General features: G+C 47.0%; 6 protein-coding genes across 6 annotated transcripts; 4 read left to right on the forward strand and 2 right to left on the reverse strand.

Annotated features, from left to right (window-relative positions):
• Nucleotides 1-137: 137 nt before the first annotated feature.
• SETTUDRAFT_22609 (uncharacterized protein) lies at nucleotides 138-870 on the reverse strand (the record flags this gene model as incomplete). The annotated part of the gene is made up of 2 exons (XM_008031167.1): nucleotides 138-377; nucleotides 607-870. The coding sequence occupies 2 exons, from the start codon at nucleotides 868-870 to the stop codon at nucleotides 138-140; spliced, it is 504 nt and encodes a 167-aa protein (XP_008029358.1).
• A 7,312-nt stretch (nucleotides 871-8,182) lies between these two features.
• SETTUDRAFT_95887 (uncharacterized protein) lies at nucleotides 8,183-8,923 on the forward strand (the record flags this gene model as incomplete). Its single annotated transcript, XM_008031520.1, has 2 exons — nucleotides 8,183-8,348; nucleotides 8,406-8,923. 2 exons carry the CDS (start codon nucleotides 8,183-8,185, stop codon nucleotides 8,921-8,923), a joined length of 684 nt encoding a protein of 227 aa, XP_008029711.1.
• Nucleotides 8,924-11,070: 2,147 nt separating this feature from the next.
• On the forward strand, nucleotides 11,071-12,165 carry SETTUDRAFT_34179 (uncharacterized protein; the record flags this gene model as incomplete). Its single annotated transcript, XM_008031247.1, has 4 exons — nucleotides 11,071-11,103; nucleotides 11,165-11,374; nucleotides 11,469-11,919; nucleotides 11,981-12,165. 4 exons carry the CDS (start codon nucleotides 11,071-11,073, stop codon nucleotides 12,163-12,165), a joined length of 879 nt encoding a protein of 292 aa, XP_008029438.1.
• A 2,107-nt stretch (nucleotides 12,166-14,272) lies between these two features.
• Nucleotides 14,273-15,954, reverse strand: SETTUDRAFT_121074 (uncharacterized protein; the record flags this gene model as incomplete). Its single annotated transcript, XM_008031521.1, has 2 exons — nucleotides 14,851-15,954; nucleotides 14,273-14,803 (listed from the first exon to the last, which is right to left on the reverse strand). Coding segments are annotated over exons 1-2 (1,488 nt in total), but the record flags the coding sequence as incomplete, so codon positions are not given.
• An 811-nt stretch (nucleotides 15,955-16,765) lies between these two features.
• SETTUDRAFT_165102 (uncharacterized protein) lies at nucleotides 16,766-17,991 on the forward strand. The gene is made up of 3 exons (XM_008031522.1): nucleotides 16,766-17,019; nucleotides 17,073-17,562; nucleotides 17,614-17,991. The coding sequence occupies exons 1-3, from the start codon at nucleotides 16,781-16,783 to the stop codon at nucleotides 17,971-17,973; spliced, it is 1,089 nt and encodes a 362-aa protein (XP_008029713.1). The 5' UTR covers nucleotides 16,766-16,780; the 3' UTR covers nucleotides 17,974-17,991.
• Nucleotides 17,992-18,879: 888 nt separating this feature from the next.
• SETTUDRAFT_34181 (uncharacterized protein) lies at nucleotides 18,880-19,275 on the forward strand (the record flags this gene model as incomplete). The annotated part of the gene is made up of 1 exon (XM_008031248.1): nucleotides 18,880-19,275. The coding sequence occupies one exon, from the start codon at nucleotides 18,880-18,882 to the stop codon at nucleotides 19,273-19,275; it is 396 nt and encodes a 131-aa protein (XP_008029439.1).
• Nucleotides 19,276-19,747: the final 472 nt, after the last annotated feature.

Below are 19,747 nucleotides of genomic sequence, written 5' to 3' on the forward strand. Positions count from 1 at the left end.
GAATTCTACGGGGCAAGCGGGTGGGAAAGCATAACCTGTTGCACAGCAGTAGCGCGCTTGATTCGCTTCTTTGCCCTCGATGGGGTTATCGGCATGCAGAGATGCTCGAGCTCGAGGAGCGGATCTGTGCCAACGTCCTACGGTGGCGGCAATAGTACAGGGTTCCGTAAGCGTTTGCGGCCACGTTGATACGGGCCTGAGTCATCGTCGGCACCGTAGAGCTGCTGCTCCTTGTCCTCCAAGTCGTTACCTGCCTCATTACCAGCCTCGTCACCCCAACCCAGCTCCGCAGCGATGAAAACACCAGCATCCTCTTTGAGCGCCTGCAACCGCGGCCACTTGGTCGGGCTCAGGTTCCTCGACCGTGAGCGCGAAAACTGCTCGAACGTGTCAGGCATCATCTCCTTTAGCTCGCTGCCCTTTATCCGCAGGAACAGGTTGTCTCTCGCTAGTCGCTAAATTGAGAGAAACTCGTGGCGAAGCGACAGCACCGCCCACGCGACCACGTGCAAACAGGCGCGCCAGTCAATGCCCAACAGCTTCTGCATTTTGACGCTGTGCCACAGCGCGGCGAACTGGTTCAACACAGCCGTCCGCACCACGTACACAATCAGCCGTCCGCACCACGTACACAATCAGCCGGCCGCCCTCCTTCACCATCGGCACCCACGTGCCAGCGTCGAACGACCGATGCAGGTCCACCCCCAGCAGCATCCCGTTCAGCGCCAACTGAATCTCAAGGTCGCTGCTCTCGCCCATGTTGGTGTCCCACCGCTCCCTCTCGCCCGCCGGGACCAGGTGCGCTTGCTCGCAAAAAACAACAATGCCCGACACACGGCACGACTGGTCGCGGCTCTCGAGGTCCTCCATGTAGCCGCCGTTACGGAGGGACGGCAGTGGGGGTCGATCAGGAGAGTGAGAAGGCGGTGGGGAGTTCGGCGTCGGGGATGCATGGGTATTGCATCCGTCTAAACCCTGTCGAATATTATACCTGGTTTGGAATCGGGATCGCGACAATCGATTTCAATATTCATATGAAATAGCAGATAGAGGTGGACAATAAATAGTTTTGGCTCAGGCAATCCGGGGGGGGGCATGGAGTGTAGTAATTTGCGCCGGGCTATTTAATACTTGTTGATCGGCTCTTGTGATGTGGAAGTAAAGGAGGTGGAAGGTTTGGAAGTTGATGATCTTAAAGCTTTTAAAAGCAGATTTCCGTCAATATTTGGAAGCGCTACAAGACTAGCTTAAAATCTCGGAGTCAGAGATTGCGTAATAGGTCGATAGATTGATTCTCTCTTCGTATTTTATGTATAAATGTACCTAGGTAATTGTATCGAGCAGCCTTAAAACTCAAGAGCAAGAAGGGCTAGCAGAAGCGAGCGCGGAAGGGGCGCTATGCAGCCGTAGCGTAGGTAAGTTGTTAAATCTCTCTTACAGAAGCTTTCTCTAATGGCTTTAGAGGTTTAAAGGTGTCCCTCGGTCTCTTTGCCGGTGCCATATACCCTAGCTACGTGATCACCTCCTCAAGTCGAAACGAATGTTTAACAGGCTTTCTCGTTATATGGAGGGTGTATAGATTCAATCAAAATAGACAAACAAGGCTATATTCAAATAATAGATTAGTGCAAGTTAAATGACCTCCCTGATACATAAACTATGTTACAAGTAACAAGAAGGATTCCCTCCTTGACAAAGACAAAGAGGTTGAAGGCCAACTATATCCACGTCAGAAAGTAACGATCATCGCGGGGCTCGAAGTCACGTGATGTGCTATCCCGCTAAGGATGGCCATCCCGCCAAGAATAGGATAGCAGTGGGTCTTGGGATGGCGTGCTATCCCAAATATCCCGCCAAGAGGCAAAACGATGGGATAGACAGGATAGTAGGACTAGAAGTAATAGATATAAGAATATATTAGATTTTATTATTACACTCGTTATAGTTAACTCTTATAGGTTCTTCTCTTATATTGTAACGGCGCAGGCAAGACTACTCGGATCAGTACCGGCGGTAGTGTCACTCAGAGGCATATGGGAGTGCGTGGGACATCAAACGAGCCTTGATTCGAATAGACACCTATAGGCCTTGTACGAAAGGATATCAAAAGTCTACAGAGCTAGCTACAGGGAGTGTCTCAATATATACCTGTCCTAGTCGGGTCCGAATCGGATCCGACTAAGAACGAGTAGCTGATGAAGGGGCGGCCGATACTTCCTCTGATCCGGCTTCTGGGATTGGTCCGATACTTGGCGAGGCTGTAACATCGTTACAACAGGTCGGAGACCATTGGGCGCCACGTCAAAGGGTAATGATCACCGCTGGGCGGCGATCACGTGACAAGGCTTCAGGCCAAGATCGAAGAATCCACGCTAGTATGTGAGGACAACTCCTACACGTGACTAAGTGTCTTCAGGGCTTCAGAAGATGCAGGGATTATTTCGTGAGGACCGTAAAGACAGGACTAAAGGCAATGGATATAAGAGTGGGTTATATTTCATTATTACATTCGTTGTGGTCAACTCAAATTGTACTTTCTTACCAGTTACTTTACTCAACAAGATTGTTACTAGTTAGTTATTCTATCCGAGATAGAATTGATTGTTACTTTCACGGTTAACTCCTATAACTCTTTTCCCACAGAACTCGCCAGACAATCGCACGGACTATCGCTCAAGCCGTCTCGCCCTAACCCGGACCGAGACTAGGTACGTATAGCCCAACCCCGTGTAACACTGTGGCTATTTAAGATCTGGAGTCCTGTCAGCAAGTCGAAGATCACGTGACAGTCAGCTTCGGCTTTATAATATGTAACAATCTTTCTTGTATCATAATAACACCTTGTTAGTCTATTAACATAGATTTAAACTCCGTACTAACGCATTAACGCCCACTCTTACGTGCCGGGACTCACGGTACAACGGGGCACATTCTCTTCTATTAATGATGTCGACTAACTTATTGCAAGTAACAAAGAAGGATTCTCTACTTAATAGGGAACGGCAAGGTTGGAGGCCAACCATGTCTATATCAGAAGGTAATGATTATCGCGGTCGAAGTCGCTAGTCTAGATAGGGACCGCGGACGAAAACCAATCTCGCCTTATTTAAAGTCTCTTGATGGTGAGTATTCCCTGTCGTTCAATAAATCATCCTTCGTAACGTCAAGGATTAGTGAGCTAGGCAGATTAGTAAGCTAAGCACCCTAACTACCCGACGGCAAAAATAAATCTCTCACAACCGCTTAATAAAATCGCTTATCAAGTTCTATGCCTGCATATACGAGGTACTTTTGTGACGTAGTTCTAGGCATAAAGACGGGCTAATGGACACTTAAGGTTTAAGTACCAGGAGTCTGACAAGTAATGCGGCGGCGTTTTAAGTTTGCCATCTATTAAGCTTTTAGAGCCTAGAACGTGATGAGCTTTCGTATTAGGTTAGAGAAGTTCATGCCCCATGAGACGTTCTAACTGTATTGCATTAGTAGAAAACTATATTTTCTGCTCTAGTATAGTTATATAAACACTGTCATCTGTCGATCACCTTTTGAATACTGGCTACAGATTGTAAACAGAACTTTACTACAAATAACTTTCTATTTCAGACTACCTCGTTTCTACACCAACGGAACTATGCTGCAGAAAATAATGCTTGCTATCACTCTTTCCATTCTGGCTTTTAAAGCGAAGCCGATTGCTGCCGAGCCTACCCCTTTCTGCTGCGCTACAGATCACTTCCCAAAGCAGGTGAACTGCGGCGATTCTTATACTGCTTGTGTAAGCTATTAGAATCTCATTTATAACGAATCATTGTGTTACTAATATAATGGTGGTTTCCAGTGCGAGAAGCAGCCAAAAGGCGCAAGTGAAACATGCAGTGGAGTATACTCTGTTGAGCGCACAGTTCGTGGAGTACCGCAAGCCCGTAACCAAGACTATATTAGCTGTCTTGGACGGTCAGGCTACCTTTACTGCGTAGTATAGAGGCATGACGACGCTGTGGCTACGAAGTGCCAACACCACCGGGGATATAAGGGCCAAAGGAAATATTAAGTAGAATGCTGGCTTTGATGGACTGAGGTCCTCTGTCTTCTATATAATCAATTCACTCTCCTTCATAACTCTTGTAATCTGACACACCGAAATCATATATATTACTGTTGTACGGAGTAGATCTAAGCTAGTCAGCTGATCTTACAGAGCCAGAATCTACGATCGATCGATCTTTGAGACTACTAAGATATCTATATCCTAGCGATATATATTTTCTTACTAACGTGCATCCCTCTGTGGCGGGACGCCCTGTGTGCCGGGACTGACCAATCAGAACGCTAGTTTGAGACAGATGTCAGTAATTCAAGCGAGCTGATTGGCCAGTCCCGGCACACAGGGCGTCCCGTCACGGAGGGATGCACGTTACTATATCGTCGACCACAATAATCACATTAGAGTTAAACTCACCAACTGCCTGCTCTGTCTCGGCAAGATACAAAGTGCATTTTCGAAGTAGGGGTTTGAGATGACTTCTGTATTTCTTAATCCTTAGGGTCGCAAAAGCAATACACTGTGATGCCAGCTCCGTGGCAGGTGTTAAGAGTATGGGTCTTGAGTGGAAGTAATATAGTTAATAGATCTCCATATTCGTGTCTGTCTATCTGCCTGTTGAGCTCCACGGTAACATATACACGCATCTAAGATACATTGCTAGGTGTCTAGCAATATAGCGACAACCCCTAGTATAAGCAAAACAGTTCGCAAGAACGAAGCCAAAGACCTGTCGTAGCGGCAGTATTTCGTGATTTTAGATCCTTGTTATTACGGTAGTGACTTAACCACTACCTTGGCTTAACTAACGTCAGTGTTTCCGCGGCATTGCAAAGGCTGCGACACATAGCCTACCAAAATCTAGTACCTCAACTAGTCGCACAAAAGGGACTTCCATCACCAGCTATGCATACTCCATAACCCGTACCGCCGCCCTACATGTCTATTAATATTCTGTTCACGAGCTTTTGTGGAGATACTTGCATCACAGGTAACTGAACATCCAGATCCAACATTACCGCTATTGCAGTTATCGTGGCATGCCGCAATAGAAGTGCTGACTAGGCACAGTAACGAAGCAGTAATAAGTCCGAAAAAATGCATAGTAGGTTGTTGAAAATAAAGTGTGTAAAGCCAATCTTAGTGAAAACAGGTTTAAATATGTGGGAATGAGTATGGCCAGCTGATGAATGTGATTAGACGAGGGAAGAGTTTATAAGGAAAGAATAACAGTGGCAAAGTAAGCGCTAGTGCTAATAGCATTTTAGAAAGGTTATTGGCGACGAGGTCAGATGTTAATATATTGCCGGTGAAGGCGAAGCTCCAATCTTAAGCGATAGCTAAAGCCGATAATACTTTGAGGGCAAGGATGCTCAAGGAGCTGTTGCTAGAGTGTGCCTTGATTGTGTTTAGTGCTGACTCATCTAATATCCAGCACGGAATGGATAGACGTTAGCAACGGAGTAACACAGACTAGAAAGAAAGCTCTAATTGACTATAGGCCGGTGGGCCGATAAGAGGATGACGCTGCTTTATCGTTTCTTAGTAGAGCGGCAGCATCGGCGTCTTTAGGCAGAGCAAATGCCGATAGTGGCCGAGGTCGCGTTGCAACAGCATCTAGCCGTAGAGGCTTCTAGAAAGCTACAAGCATGCGCCACAGCTATTCTTAGCTACTAGAGGCATAGCGTCAAATTTACTATAATACAAAGTAAATACATATAAATAAGTTCCATCTAGAACTATTCGGCTTTATTAACTAACTATAGGTGGATTTTTCCCCACTGTACGCGCGTACTAATAAACTTAGTTGCTGAGCTTCGGTCCTTCACAGTAAGCATTAAATGTAGGTCTTTCACCCCCAAAACTTTTATGGAGATGTACATGTCGGAATTGTTATAGTAAAGTCTTTGAAATAGGATTTCAATGGAGAGGGATGTGTCAGGGGGCAGGTGTGCGCGGTTTAATAGGACAACAGGTATACGTTAGATTACAAGACGTAGCTCAAAGAGCTACGTACTGTAACGGCGCAGGCAAGACTACTCGGATCAGTATCGGCAGTAGTGTCACTCAGAGGCATATGGGAGTGCGTGGGACATCAAACGAGCCTTGATTCGAATAGACACCTATAGGCCTTGTACGAAAGGATATCAAAAGTCTACAGAGCTAGCTATAGGGAGTGTCTCTATATATACTTGTCCTGGTCGGGTCCGAATCAGATCCGACTAAGAAACGAATATCTAATGAAGAGGCGGCCGATACTTCCTCCGATCCGGCTCTGGGATTGGCTTAATACTTGGCGAAGTTGTAACATCGTTAAGTACAAAGGCAGCGCAAATGGCGACGGCGGCCAAGGTCGTGTTATAGTAGTGAGGCTGAATATCTAGCAATCGAAGCTTCTAGAAAGCTGCGCCACAATGCTTCTTAGAAGCTAACTATTGCAGAAGTAGCGTCGAATTTGTTACGATAGCGTATGGTGATATCTGAGCACGCTACTGCAGGCTAATGACATGCTAAGTGCTGCTAACAGCGCATGTCCTTAGGCACGCGTTTCGACGATCTTGCGGTCTACGCGGAGAAACTGCCGGCATATATACGTATTGCTCTGAATCGACTTTATAAGGCTGCAGTCTTAATCTTTGCTATCTTTGCTTCCTTTTTGGCCTACCGATATGTTCGCAGAGGTGTAATATCGAGGAGGAGCAGGGGGTGCTAGAGGAGAGTTAGGAGACGGCGTTGGCAGCACGAGCGACAGCACGATCAATGATGCGCTTTTTAGCATCGGAGGCCGACTTGCTAGGAGAGCAAGAGCTGTAGATTAGATGCGCATTATGCTTGTCTATATACAGGCATGTTGCGGATAGTCCGAGGGTCCGGAAGAGAAAGTGTCCCGTTACACCGTGCGTCCCGGCACGTAGGGATGGACGTTACATGTTATCACCACAGAATCAACAATCTATATAACGTACATCCCTTCGTAACGGAACAACCGCCGTAACGGACAAAATTGCAGGTACTTTGACTTTGCAGCAACATCATAGCCTGCAGCCATCCTAAGTATCATGTTGGCCTGCCTAAGTATATACTAGGGTTGATTCTGAGTTGATGCATGCCTACCAATACAAAAATTACAGTTGTGTAGATACCTTCCCTACAGATATGCGAAGACACCTGCTTCATCTCAATCATGCGCCTCACGAGTTATGAGACCACTACCATCAGTTCCGTCCGTCGCAACGTATCTGTCGCTTCTATATACGTCTAGGTATTCAATACAAATGTTTAAGCCTGCTCGCCAGCGGTAGGGGCTGGTTGGTGGACGGATTCGTGCGTGATCGCCACACGGCCTGGTACCTCTGTATCTCATGCACCAACCAGCAGTGCTGACATAATCTCAATTGCTGAGCTAGCTGGATAGAGGTAAGCTTGAGACAGCCAGTCACCTGACGCCTAGAGCTCACTAGATAGGCATTATAGTGATAATCACAAACAAAAGCACGATAGATAGCGAGAAATCACTTTTTAGAATTATCGTCACGAATGACCAGATATACACCCGTCCATGGTCGCAACCATCTCTGTAGGCCATTGGGCACCCCCCACGTTGGTTTGGCACCTATAGAGCAGTTATTGCATTCAATGCTGGAATGATGAAGAGCGCCCGAGGCCTGGATGTGGTGACAAGTGGTGGAATACATAACTAACCAGTTACATAATGAACTAGTTAGTTAGCATTATCCGCACTATAGAGGGGCTAAAGGCGTAAAGTCGTTCCACAGATTTGCTCTCGCTCTGCTGACTTTGATATCTGATGACCGTTGTAACTAAGTAACTTACTTGAACATGTGGGCTGTTAGTATCACTGCAATGCTTATGTACGATCTCGGCTGTACCCTGGTCGAGAATGACGGGATTTTGGGATGGATAGATACCGAGTGCGTTAGCAGCCAAAACCACTTGGGGTGCTAGCTTCGCTCGTGAGCAATACCTGATCCGTTGACCTGTGCTGCAACTGGTACATATTTAGTCTTATTCTAGAGGTTTTTCTGCTCTATAGATCGTTTCTAGTATCTCGTAACAGCTGTAGTTATCAAGTCGTGGCAAGAAACACCTATCTTCTATCGACCTACGTGTATCTAAGCGATGTCTCTACCCAAGCAGCTTGCCCTTCTGGTGTCAGTAAGCCGCCCTCTCTCGTGGGTAGTTGCTCCTGCAATATGGTTCTCAGGCCTGATTCATTCTGGAAAATATGAATTGGGTATAGAGCAACTACTCTTTGGCACAGCGCTAACCTTACCCATCTGTCTTAGTATGTTAGCAACTGCCACCCCAAATCTCCTACCTCGTACTGTACTGACGTAAAAAGTTGCCTTTGGAGTGAATGATGTTTATGATTATACGTCAGATTCGCAAAATCGACGCAAGACCAGTCAATGGACGGACGGGACCGCTCTCGACCAGCATCATCACAGATATGTATTGCTAGCAGCTAAAATATCGACTGCGCTAGTCTTATTGATAACCTTTCCTTCATGGAGAAAGTCGTCAGAGCTCTTCAGTTGCATCGTCGCTGTTCTCGCGTTACTGTGGTCATACTCATCACCCCCCTTCCGACTCAAAGAGCGACCAGTCCTGGACTCACTATCGAACGGAGCAATATGCTGGCTTTTCTGGGCTTGCGGCTATATCTTCGATGGAAACGCAACATTCGTCTCTTCTGTAACTGCTTCAAAGAGCGGCTGGCTTATCCTACTATATGGTTCAGCTCTGCACAGCATGGCCGCGATGGTAGATGTGGACGCAGATGCCTTTGCAGAGTATCGTACTATTGCGACAGTCTACGGGGAGAAGTTCTCAGCAATGTTCTCTCTTACTTGTTTGTGAGTATTCCTCCAGGTGCGCTTTCGACACTAACGGGTCTTTTTATATCTAGTTTGCTTGCTAGTTTTACGATAAATCCATGGTCTGAAGTTGGTATGGCGATCAACGCAGGTGTCTTCACTACTTTCTTACTTGTACTTATGCCCCGGGCGAAGCATATCTTAACGAGAGCTGCTTTTCTAGGCTCTTATGTTGGCGCTATCGTATGGACGGCTAAAAAGCTCTGCGCAATCATGAGAGGTCAAAATGTAGTTGGAACTTGGTGAAAGGTTACATGGACGAGTAATGCTCCGCACGCCTGTTACTAGCATACACATCGATCTCACAGATGGTTACATTCTTCTTTCCCTCTTTAACAAGCTGCTCTGCTTGTTTCGACGACGCTAACCGTTTGTTACTGTACACCAAGATGAAGGGAGAAGCGCGTTTGAGCCACCAAATAAAATGGTGTCCCAACACGCGACGCAGAGTGCCCTTCCCCGAATTAAAAGTGATGCCGCTGTCTTGGTCCTCCACCTATATACCATCACCATTCGAGTATTGAGCACGAAAGCTATCATATTTAACTCACCACAGCATCGTCGGAGCCGTCATCGTGCGCAAAAGTCCTGTCGTGGTGTGGCGGGGTAACGCTTTGTAAGGAATAGTGAGGTGACTCAACACGCGTTTTGATCACATGCCCTTGGCGCGCCCAACATTGACGCCTTCTGAAGTTTTCCAACCCTACTTAAGAATAGAACAAAGACTAAAGACTGATAGAACGTGCCAGAAGAACATGTCACATGATTAAACAAAGTAAAGGTCACGTGAATATATTTCAGATGACAAAGCTGGGCTCGTTAGTACGCTAAACTCTCATCGCGAATCTTGCGAATCGTTTTAGCGACGGAGAAACTTTCTGATTACCACCACAGAGCATCATCTAGCATGTCGAGAAAAGTATCTGAAACTACGCCACCCAGAGCATCGTTCAATATCTCTGACGACGGGATTTAGGGCAAGATAGTTGCGTAGGTTGAGGCGCCAGTTGAGGCACGAAATCTCGCCGCTAGTGTATTGACGTTATATAGCCACACCACCGCGTATTTTTCTATCGAAGCATTGGTGATGTGTGGGGACATATGCAAGTAAAAACAACAAGAGGTTGTGAATATGTTTCCATAAGTTTTTCCGCCTCTTATCTACTTGCGTAAGCAATGGTGTTCCGCCACACCGGTTGTTCCGTTACGAAGGGATGCACGTTAACTATAACATGACAAAAGCCCATTGCGCAAGACTCCATGTGATCCCACACTTGTCGGATTATACTACGCGTAACTTCTCATAGCAACTAAACTAATGGCAATATGAGCTGACTTTCATATAAGTAAACGTGGCAAGCACGTTCCATATCCTCTTTTCATTTCCTTCTTGTATCTGGGATACTCTTGGGTTCCTTCTCCATGGGCAGCCTCAACCTAGTATAGAAGTATCCAGAGATTTTCATTGGGAAGCTTTGCATGCTGGGTCTGATGTCGAAAAAACGGATGGTGCATGTCCTATCCTATCACGTTTCAAGATTGGCAATCAGAGAGGCTGAGTCCCTCATTGTGTTGGTCTATGGGCGGGTATGACAAAGTATTTATGGTTCTTCTATTTTTGACTCCAATCCAGCAAAATCCAAATATATAGTCTTTCGTAGAGCCGGGTCCCACTGGAGAAGTCTAGTGTTAGTGGTAACAGCTAAGTAGGGGAGCCACATGGGATACCACGTGTGGACCCAATGACGCTTGGGTCCAACTATCATCGCCACAAATCTTGCTAAGCCCTTGTTACGTACTGTAAGATATCGCTCGTTCGTGACAGTGCTGCGCATCAACGCGCTAAGATGCGAATATAGTTTGTTACTCTACAACCTTATTCCCTCATCGGATGTGACTATGGAGCAATCTGGCCCGCTGGTGATCCCGCGTGAATCTGCATCTGTGGCCCGCCTAACAAGACACTCCAGTAGCAATAAACACACCGAACTAGAGCAAACTCGGTAGACCAATTGAGCTAGAGTTGCTCTCTCCTCTTCTGCCACCTTAACTTGACAAGTAAGGGTCATCTCTCGCTTGGTAGTTTGACCATTCATACCTTCCTCAGCTCGATTGCTCTGATCCGTCGCAATGGCCTACTTCATTGATGGCAAAGATTGTATGGTAGGTTGATGATTAGATACATGTTGAACATGAGAACACTAATGAATTAAATCACTGTTAGATCACAGAATGGGTCTTCTTGATCATTGCCTTCGCTTTTGTTGCTCTGCGTATCTACGCGCATGTTTTCTACCTCCACAAGAAACTAAGCTGGTCAGAGATACTGTTGATCGCCTCTGTCCTTGATGCCTTGGGCTTGATTATCTGCGATACACTCACTTTCCAGATGGGCGTTTTAGACAACTACAAGACTTCAGAAAGGTTGTCGAAGGTTCGCGCTCCCCGTCTATCTACTCCTTGTTTGAATCATCTTGGTCTCGCCTTTTACTTCTGTAAAAACTATTACTGACACATATTAAATGCAGACTTCGTTCGTCTCGAATTACTTCTACGACTTTGGGCTAGGTTTGCCCAAACTCAGCATGTTGGCTTTCTACTGGACCTTCTTCGATCTCAGCCGCCACCGAACGACGCAGAAACTGTTGATCTTGATGACTGCCTTTGTCGTGGCCTGTTATTTGACAAGCCTATTCGATGACACATTTTTCTGTGGCAAAGATGTTTCTGTGCAGTGGTCTCAAGAAAAGGGCGCGTGCTCAGTGTTTTATGCTCAGGAGCCTTTCATCCTAAACTTCACGCTTGGCCTGACTTGCTACCTGGTCATATACATGCTCCCCGTGACCCTCCTTATTCAAGGTATTCTTGAGACCTCTACTGCAGTCGTCTTGACACTTGTTATGGGAATGCTTCCTATTGTCACAGGCATTGTTCGCTTTATCTGCCTAAAAATTGGAACAGGTCAAGAGAACCTTGTCTGTACGTTCGGGATCTACTATTATATAGCTGTAACGTGCATGCTAACTCGATTATCATTCAGATATCCTCAGTATGGTCGAGCTATCCCTTGCCATCATCGTCGCTTCCTTGCCTGAGCTGAAGGTGCTTTTACCCAGGAATTTCACAGCCATAAAGATGGGTTCGACAGCGACCTTAGACCTTAGAGAGAACATTAAGCTAGTAGAGTTAAGCACAGAACGAAAGGATGCCACCAGACAAGTGTAAACAGAACGTTCGCTCTGGTACAGTACGCAAGCCACTGTACTGGCGTTTGTTGTACAATGAGAATTATATCAACTATGGCAATAGCAGAAAGAATGGGGGCCCTATAACGCAGCTGCACCATAGCTAGATCTAGCATACGCTATACTTCTTCGTTGAATTGAAAGTGGTGTTCGGAATGACTACAGATGATTGAAGTGCTTGAGTAATTAGTACAGGAATCTAGTCGAGATGCACCATTCTAGAGTTGTTGAAGTAATACAATGTCGCCATGTTATGCTGACATTACTTCTCTCTATACATGTGTGAAGAGCAACATGTCGCGATAGCTAGAACCGAGGACCGCTGTATAACATGCTGCACACGACTGCACAGAATTAACAAGCTACAGTACTGCAAAATTCTCCGTCTAGGGGATGTTCGTCTCCAACACCACCCTGCGCGAGTCTTACACTCTCATGCTTTCGCTTCGCGCATATCGCTTAGTTGTCATCTCATGAGGTACATGAACCCCCCTGATATGCATTTTTCCAAGGATATTCAAACTATGTAAGCATTATGCATTGGTTAGTCTGAGAGTTTTGAATGCAGACCAAGCCATTATATCGCTGACAGAAACTAGTACTATTTGAGCAAGACTACCATTGAATAATACTGTACCTAGAGACTACCATGATGACACAAACCGGAAGCTGCAACTGCATGAGAGTGTGCATAGCTGACCAGGTCGTCATCAAGGAACATTACCAGAGGGTTCACCACGAGTGGTGCCGTTGAAAGTGCCCCACCCTAGTAGTCACAGCGCCATGATCCTCGGCCTTCGCACGGACCTGCCCCACACGTGCTACCTACCCATCGTCCGACGTGAGCGGCCACCTCAAGCGTTACGCTTACGATCTAATCCATGTAAAACTACTTGGGTGGGCCCTAATATCGTGCATAGGCGCGGATATATTAATAGAATTCTGAGTTATGCTGCGACTATTGCAGTAATAAGTGTTACGTGCCACATTGTTTTGTGGCCTAGCGCTGACGTTGTAAGCGTGCAAAGATGGGAAGAGAGGGTTTTGCGCCATCACTGTTTAGCTTTACGCTGTTGTGCATGTGCAGATGTAACACTTGCTGCGACTTGCTATAGTATAGCGCCCCACAAGTTACCTGCTTCTATAGTAGCTAAGAAGGAGAATGCCTACTAGAGAATAGCATAGAGTCTGGCATGAAAAGATGAGACCTGCGTACCTATTATTGATGATATTGTTCTGTCTTTTAGCAGGCGTTGTGAAGCGCGACATCTTGATGCGTAAAAAATGTTAGAGTTGCAGGCGGTAAACGAATAACATCTGTAGTGCCTATAGAATAAAGCGAATAATGCCGAATTCATTTGACTATTCTCTTATTGCGTGGAGAAGTGACTAAGCTTTAGTGAAGCGTAATTAGCGTTTGTAGTTGATAGATGAGCAATGGGTGAGCAGTGGGTGAGCAGTGGGTGAGCAGTGGGTGAGCAGTGGGTGAGCAGTGGGTGAGCAGTGGGTGAGCAGTGGGTGAGCAGTGGGTGAGCAGTGGGTGAGCAGTGGGTGAGCAGTGGGTGAGCAGTGGGTGAGCAATGGGTGAGCAGTGGGTGAGCAGTCGAATTCCCATACCTCCTTTCCCATAGAATCGCCAGGCAATCTCACGGATTACCGCTAACGGCTATCTCGCCCTAATCCGGATCGAGAAGTAGAGAAGTATAACTAGTCCAATATTACAAGTAGCAAGTCGAGGGATCTCCACCCTGGATGCTAACCCCGAGTGGTTGAAGGGCTCACTCGGGATGTTAGCAGGGAAGTGGTCATCGCGGGGCCATAATGATGTGACTGGCTTTACGCCAAGAATGGGTAGTCCCTACTTTTATGTGAGGACCATAATACACGTGATGGAGTGTCTTTAGTGGCCTCAGAAGATTCAGGGATGACTTCGTGAGGACATTGAGGGCAGGACTGGAAGCAATGAGGATATAAGGATGGATTTCATTATTTACTCTCGTTGTGCTCAACTCAAATCGTACTTTCTTATAAGCTCTCTACCTAACACGATTAATACTTTATTATTCTATCGTATAAAATTAATTGTCTTTACTATCAATTAAACATCTATAACTCTTTTCCACCAGAATTACTTGGCAATCTCCTGCAACCATTCGCGCAACTGGTGCTCTCCAGGGTCCTGACACACGACTAGCCTGCGCTGTTTCTGCTGTCGCATCTGGCGCTTTGCTCTCTAACGTAGCACTCTTGCGTTTGCGTCCTCGCTTTGCTCTGTTTGCGGCAGCTGCTGCTGTTGCAGCACGCCTCGCTTGTGCCTCTACCAGCTGTTCGTACTTCATCACCTGCGCCGTGCCCAACACCAATAACTTGGTCGACCGCCGCGCTTTGACTTCGCCGTTGATCTTTGACAAGAACCGGTTGTGGTCCTGCAGAAAAGACCGCTCGGCAATAGCTATTCTTGTGGCTTTCGCCATCATGTGCGTGTCCCTTAGTAGCTCGTGTTTGCTTGACTCGTCAAGCGTCTCAGCACGCGGCTTGATTCTATCGAACAGCGATCGCACATCTTCTACATTCACTGGCGTGACTGGCGTAGTAGGTGTTGCAGTTGTCTGCACAGCCTCGGCTTGTGCGCTAGATCCGCCGATCGAGCAAGTCCCGGGATTACCGGGTGTGCAGCAGGCTTCGGTATGCCCCTCAATACTCGTTCAGGATTGAACGGAAACAGACCTGTAGCGGCCCATGCAGATGTAATGTTCCTCTTAGTAAAGGCCCGTGCTCTTGCAGGGCTGTAGAGAGAAGTGAAATGCTCCTTGCCGATTGTGTCTACGCCCCCTCGGCCCAATCGGTCGACTTGATCGCGATAGGCTGCCTTCAGAGCAGCGAACACAGCGACGTCACAAGGCTGCAGTTTGTGTGACGTATGAGAGGGAAGGCGACACAAAATGATGTTGTTAGCGAGGCAGAACTCAAGCACTTCCACCGTTTCATGACTTCCGAAGCCATCACATATTAGAACACGTGGTTTCCCGTTAGCTGTCTCTCTGGTCTGCGTATCGAACACGCGCATAAGCCACTCCAAGCTGATCTTGGAGTTATCGTATCCATTCTCAGAGTGCGCGTAGTGCCAGCCGGGCGTCGGATACGTGGTCCAGTTGCTCCGATGCGTCAAAGCTGGCCAGATAATCAGCGGCAGCAATACCCTACCGTCGGCGCTGATGCATTCAATGGCTGTCACCATAGTTCGTTTGACGCCCGCGCCTCTATAGTCGCGCGGGTCGTCTTTACCTACCAGTACCTTTACGCAGTTTTGCATGCTCAACATCACGCCTGTCTCATCCATGTTGTAGACATTTTCCGGTACCACAGCGGGGTCCTGAAGCACTTCCTGAATGACCTTGAACCAGTGTTCCATCTTCTCGTACGTGTACTTCTCATGAAGGTTCCAGTCAATCGGCTTGACCGTCCTCGCTTTGATCTCTGGGTGCCGCTTTGCGAAGCATCGCGCCCACTTCTGGCCCGGCGGCTTGTTCGGCTTCTTCCCGGATGGCCGCTGGCGGGCAATGCTGAAGGCAATGGAGGGTAAGAACTTGATTCGCACAGGATGTCCAAGCTTAGATTTCATTAGCAGGAATTTGACAACAGCTGTTTCCTCATCTGGAGTGAGATACTGCCGCCCTTGCGCGGCTTCTTGCTTAGACCGCCGTCCTCGAGAACGATGGTGAAGTGTGGAGAGCGGAACATTCTTTCGATCAGCTCGAGCAGCCCAGGTCCTAGACACTCCGGGCGAGAGAGGTTGCGCGAGCACCAGACTTGCTGCATCCATCTCAGCACGAAGTGGGAGTGAAAGCGAGAGAGGGCGCCGAGTTGGGACCGAAGGGAACACGAGGCACGTTCCAAAAATAGCCTCCACATTGCTTGTGCGTCGAAGCTTCTGGAAGGCGCCACACATCGAGCTGATCGAGCATAGCTTTAGATACAATACGCTCAGCCTTACCAGCCTCCCATTGATACATAATCACACTATGTCCTCTGCTGAAACACATAGCGCCAAGGACGAGAGCTTGCAACACGGAGATAGCCTCGGACACCACATTTTCATCACCTGATTGACTTCGCGAGCTGGGGCAATGTGCATCTAGACTAGATCTACTAATATAGCATCTTAAACATGGAAAGATGACGGATGGCGGCGATAGAGCAGAGGTAGAACACGAAATGGCCTTTGAAGCTGCGCGCGAAATGATCGCCGGCACAACCACAACTACTGTATTTTTCCTGCTGCACTATTAAATATTAAGGTGAAATGAACAAAGAATAGGCCAACACTAATCGCAGATCTTTAGATGCGTATTGGGATGTATGAGGTGCGTGAACGGTGGGTCTATCTCGCTGAGGGGCGTTTCTCGCTTACGGGCAGGGGACGTTAGGTTTTCTGGGCTTTGTTTTACTGCGCAGTCAGACTCATCTTGATTAGCAAGTTCCCTTGGCACTGTTGCTGAGTCAACCAAAGCGGCCAAAGCGTCAGAACTCCTAAACCGCGAGCAGTCATCGTAACAACCCTTTCGCAACACCGCGATGCCGTGCGATATACTGCTATGCCTTCGACACCGCCCTCGAGTTTTGTAAACATACCCTTAACACCGCCACCAACCAACGAGAAGCCGGATACGCAAGCTGACCGGGTCATTACACTCTTCCGAGAAATACAAGCAGGAAAGCATAGCAATCAAGACCCGTGGACCGAGATTCAGCTTAAGCCAGGGGACATTGATAAGTTGGAGCGTCTCCTTAAGCAAAACGAGGAGCTGCAAGGGTTTGTGAAAGACAAGATACGGTTAGCGTGCTCAAAACATGATACACATAGTGGCTAACAAAAGAGGTGGACAGGTATGATTACGACGCGGAAAAGCACCAACTTGTTATTCGCATGCCTACAGCCGTGCATGAATTGTTTATTGCCCGTATTGAGGATTCTGTGCTCAGCCAACTGAAAATAATTCGTGAGGGATCTGACGACGCGGCGGCTTTCGCCCAGAAGGTCAACGCTGCTCGATCTACCGAGATACGTTTTCCAGCTACAGATGATTCCTCTGGCAACAGATCGAAACATGAACCAGACGCATCTTTCTGGCACGACAAAGCGCAATACCCTGGGGTTATCATTGAAGTGGCATATTCGCAGAAGAAAACCAGACTACACCGGCTGGCTGAAAAGTATCTCCTGGACTCAGATGCGAGTGTGCAAGTTGTTGTGGGTTTCGACATCAGGTATGGAGTGAAGGAGTCGCTTGAAGCAACCTTGTCGGTGTGGCGACCTCAATTCCACCAAACCAACGACGGCGTTGAACTACGAGTAGTCGAGGAAGTTGCAGATGAGGTATATCTTCTTTCGGTAAAAGTTGGTTTTTCAGCTAACGTCTCATTACAGGCATTTCGTGACGAGCAGGGAAACCATACTAATCACCCAGGCCTACGGCTCCAACTGTCCGACTTTGCGTGCGAGGAACTTACAAAGGATGTGGAGGGAAGGAGGGAGATTATAGTGTCTACTCCAGAGCTTTGTAAATATCTCTCTGCGGCGGAAAGCAAAATGTGCCAGGGAGCATCACTTGTGCGACATTCAATACCTGCGGGGGTCCAAAAGCGCAAACGATCTGAAACACCGCCAGAAGTGATTGGTTCTGGTGATGAAGCAAGATACGTTCAGGAAGTGGAGAGGGAGGCGAAGCGGGCAGCAGTGGATGACCCGGATTATAAAAATACGTCAAGCAGCAGCTTTTCAGAATAGAAGACAGGATGATTATCGTTTCCCAAAAGTCATTCCAAACAGTTGCATTTGATCCAAGATCGGTATGCTAGTAAATGTGCGCTTCAAGACTTCTACAATGGCATGTTGCAGCATGCGAAGGAATTTTTCGTGGCTTCGTAACGATTCCATAGAGTACTCACGTTTCCCGCCCGCTCTGAAGCCCATAGCATCGACATTAGAACTATCTACGTTATTGGCTTGGTTTTGTATCGCCACAAGACCGGCAGCTAAAGGTATATACATAATGACACGCTACTCGTACTATTATAGGTATAGAGTCCGCCCAACGGTACCGCGTAGAGCGAGGAAAATCAAATGGCTTCGCAGCTCTACATTGGCTCTTACATTGGTTGGATTTGAAATAATTAAGATAAAAGACAAAGTCTGCCTAGGCTTTGAAGCGAGAGAGAATTTTTGGTGGCGCTGTGGCCGTTGTCATGCAAAGCGTTGGATGAGTTTTGGAAGGGTGGAACAGATTAGCTAAGCGATGAGCCCCTCAAAGGCTTATTGATACTTGGGCCAACTACTGTGGATTGCGGCATGGCTTCCACTCTCGTAGTGTGGTTCACAATACGCTCCGTACTTGGAGATGACTTGTTCGATAGATTGTTTCCATTCAAAAAATCGCCTTTCATTCTTATATAGAAGTGGCAATTGCGAATGGATAAGGACCTCACCGTTAGAAATATGCTTCACGACTTCTATGACCGCTACACAGACGAGACTTCTGGTACAAGTTTAGAGACGCAGACAAGCTTCTAAGTAAGAACAGTCTATAACCATCCATCGTACTTGACCAGACATCTAGGAGGCGGAGATCGCTTGCAAAATATAGCTCAGATCGGCGCTGAATGCATCGTTTTCAACCCACTGGGATCAAGCATTATGTCGGTGGAGCAGCTCGACTACAGCTTATTGGACGCTTTCAATGATGAACAAACTCCTGCCGACCTGGCGGAGATTGAACTTTTCGAGACCGATCCCGACTTCATTGATCCACGCTGTGGATCGAAGAGCTGGAAAGATTTAGCTGAGGTAGTAGTTGCCCTCGCGAACTATATATTGACTAAATCTGAATGGGACGAAAGCTTGATGGAATGTACTAAGCAAGCCCGAGATTTACATTTTATCTTCAACATTGAGAAGTTGATTGAGTGTGTAACAGACGCTATGGAGGACTCTGGAGACAATGTGGAAAGAGAGGTTTTTCGCCAAGCGAGAAGGAAAAAGAACAAACGCCTTTTTGAAATGATGCTGAGCTTGCGTAAGCAGGCAGGATAATTCAGCGATCTCTAGTCCGATATATGTCGTGCTGTTGACGATCTGCTTGTGCAGTACGAGCATCATGCCAACTTATCATTAATGGGCGAAGGGATCGTTGGCTATGTCCATTAATCCTATAATTCGCCAAGATGAAAGGAATCGTTAGGGTCTTACTCTGGGGGGCGCTACAACTTCACAGTCTAGCGCAGTAAAATCTACATAACGTGCTCCACCACTGACTGGCGTATACCACTAAAATGGCGCAGTATGCCAAGACCACACCACTTTCTACCATTCTCTAAAATGTTTAAGTGAAGTAAACGAGTTAATTAATTAGACTAACTACGTGGCAGAGTTGGGTATATCCACTAATAATGTGGGTGGTTAATGATACGGTATGATCTACGCACACTAGAAGGGATGCCTTGTGCTAACACTTGTCTTACCTTATCTTTATCTCTAGTAGTTAGTAACGATCTATAGTGTAGGT

The sequence above is a fragment of the Exserohilum turcica genome (assembly GCF_000359705.1).
Source record: "Exserohilum turcica Et28A unplaced genomic scaffold SETTUscaffold_6, whole genome shotgun sequence".
Classification (NCBI taxonomy): Eukaryota; Fungi; Ascomycota; class Dothideomycetes; order Pleosporales; family Pleosporaceae; genus Exserohilum; species Exserohilum turcicum.

Coding starts and splice junctions, on each gene's coding strand:
- SETTUDRAFT_165102 (XM_008031522.1), top strand. CDS start 16,781: ATGCCTTCGACACCGCCCTCGAGTTTTGTAAACATACCCTTAACACCG. Junction 17,020..17,072: donor TTTGTGAAAGACAAGATACG/GTTAGCGTGCTC, acceptor AGAGGTGGACAG/GTATGATTACGACGCGGAAA. Junction 17,563..17,613: donor TCGAGGAAGTTGCAGATGAG/GTATATCTTCTT, acceptor GTCTCATTACAG/GCATTTCGTGACGAGCAGGG.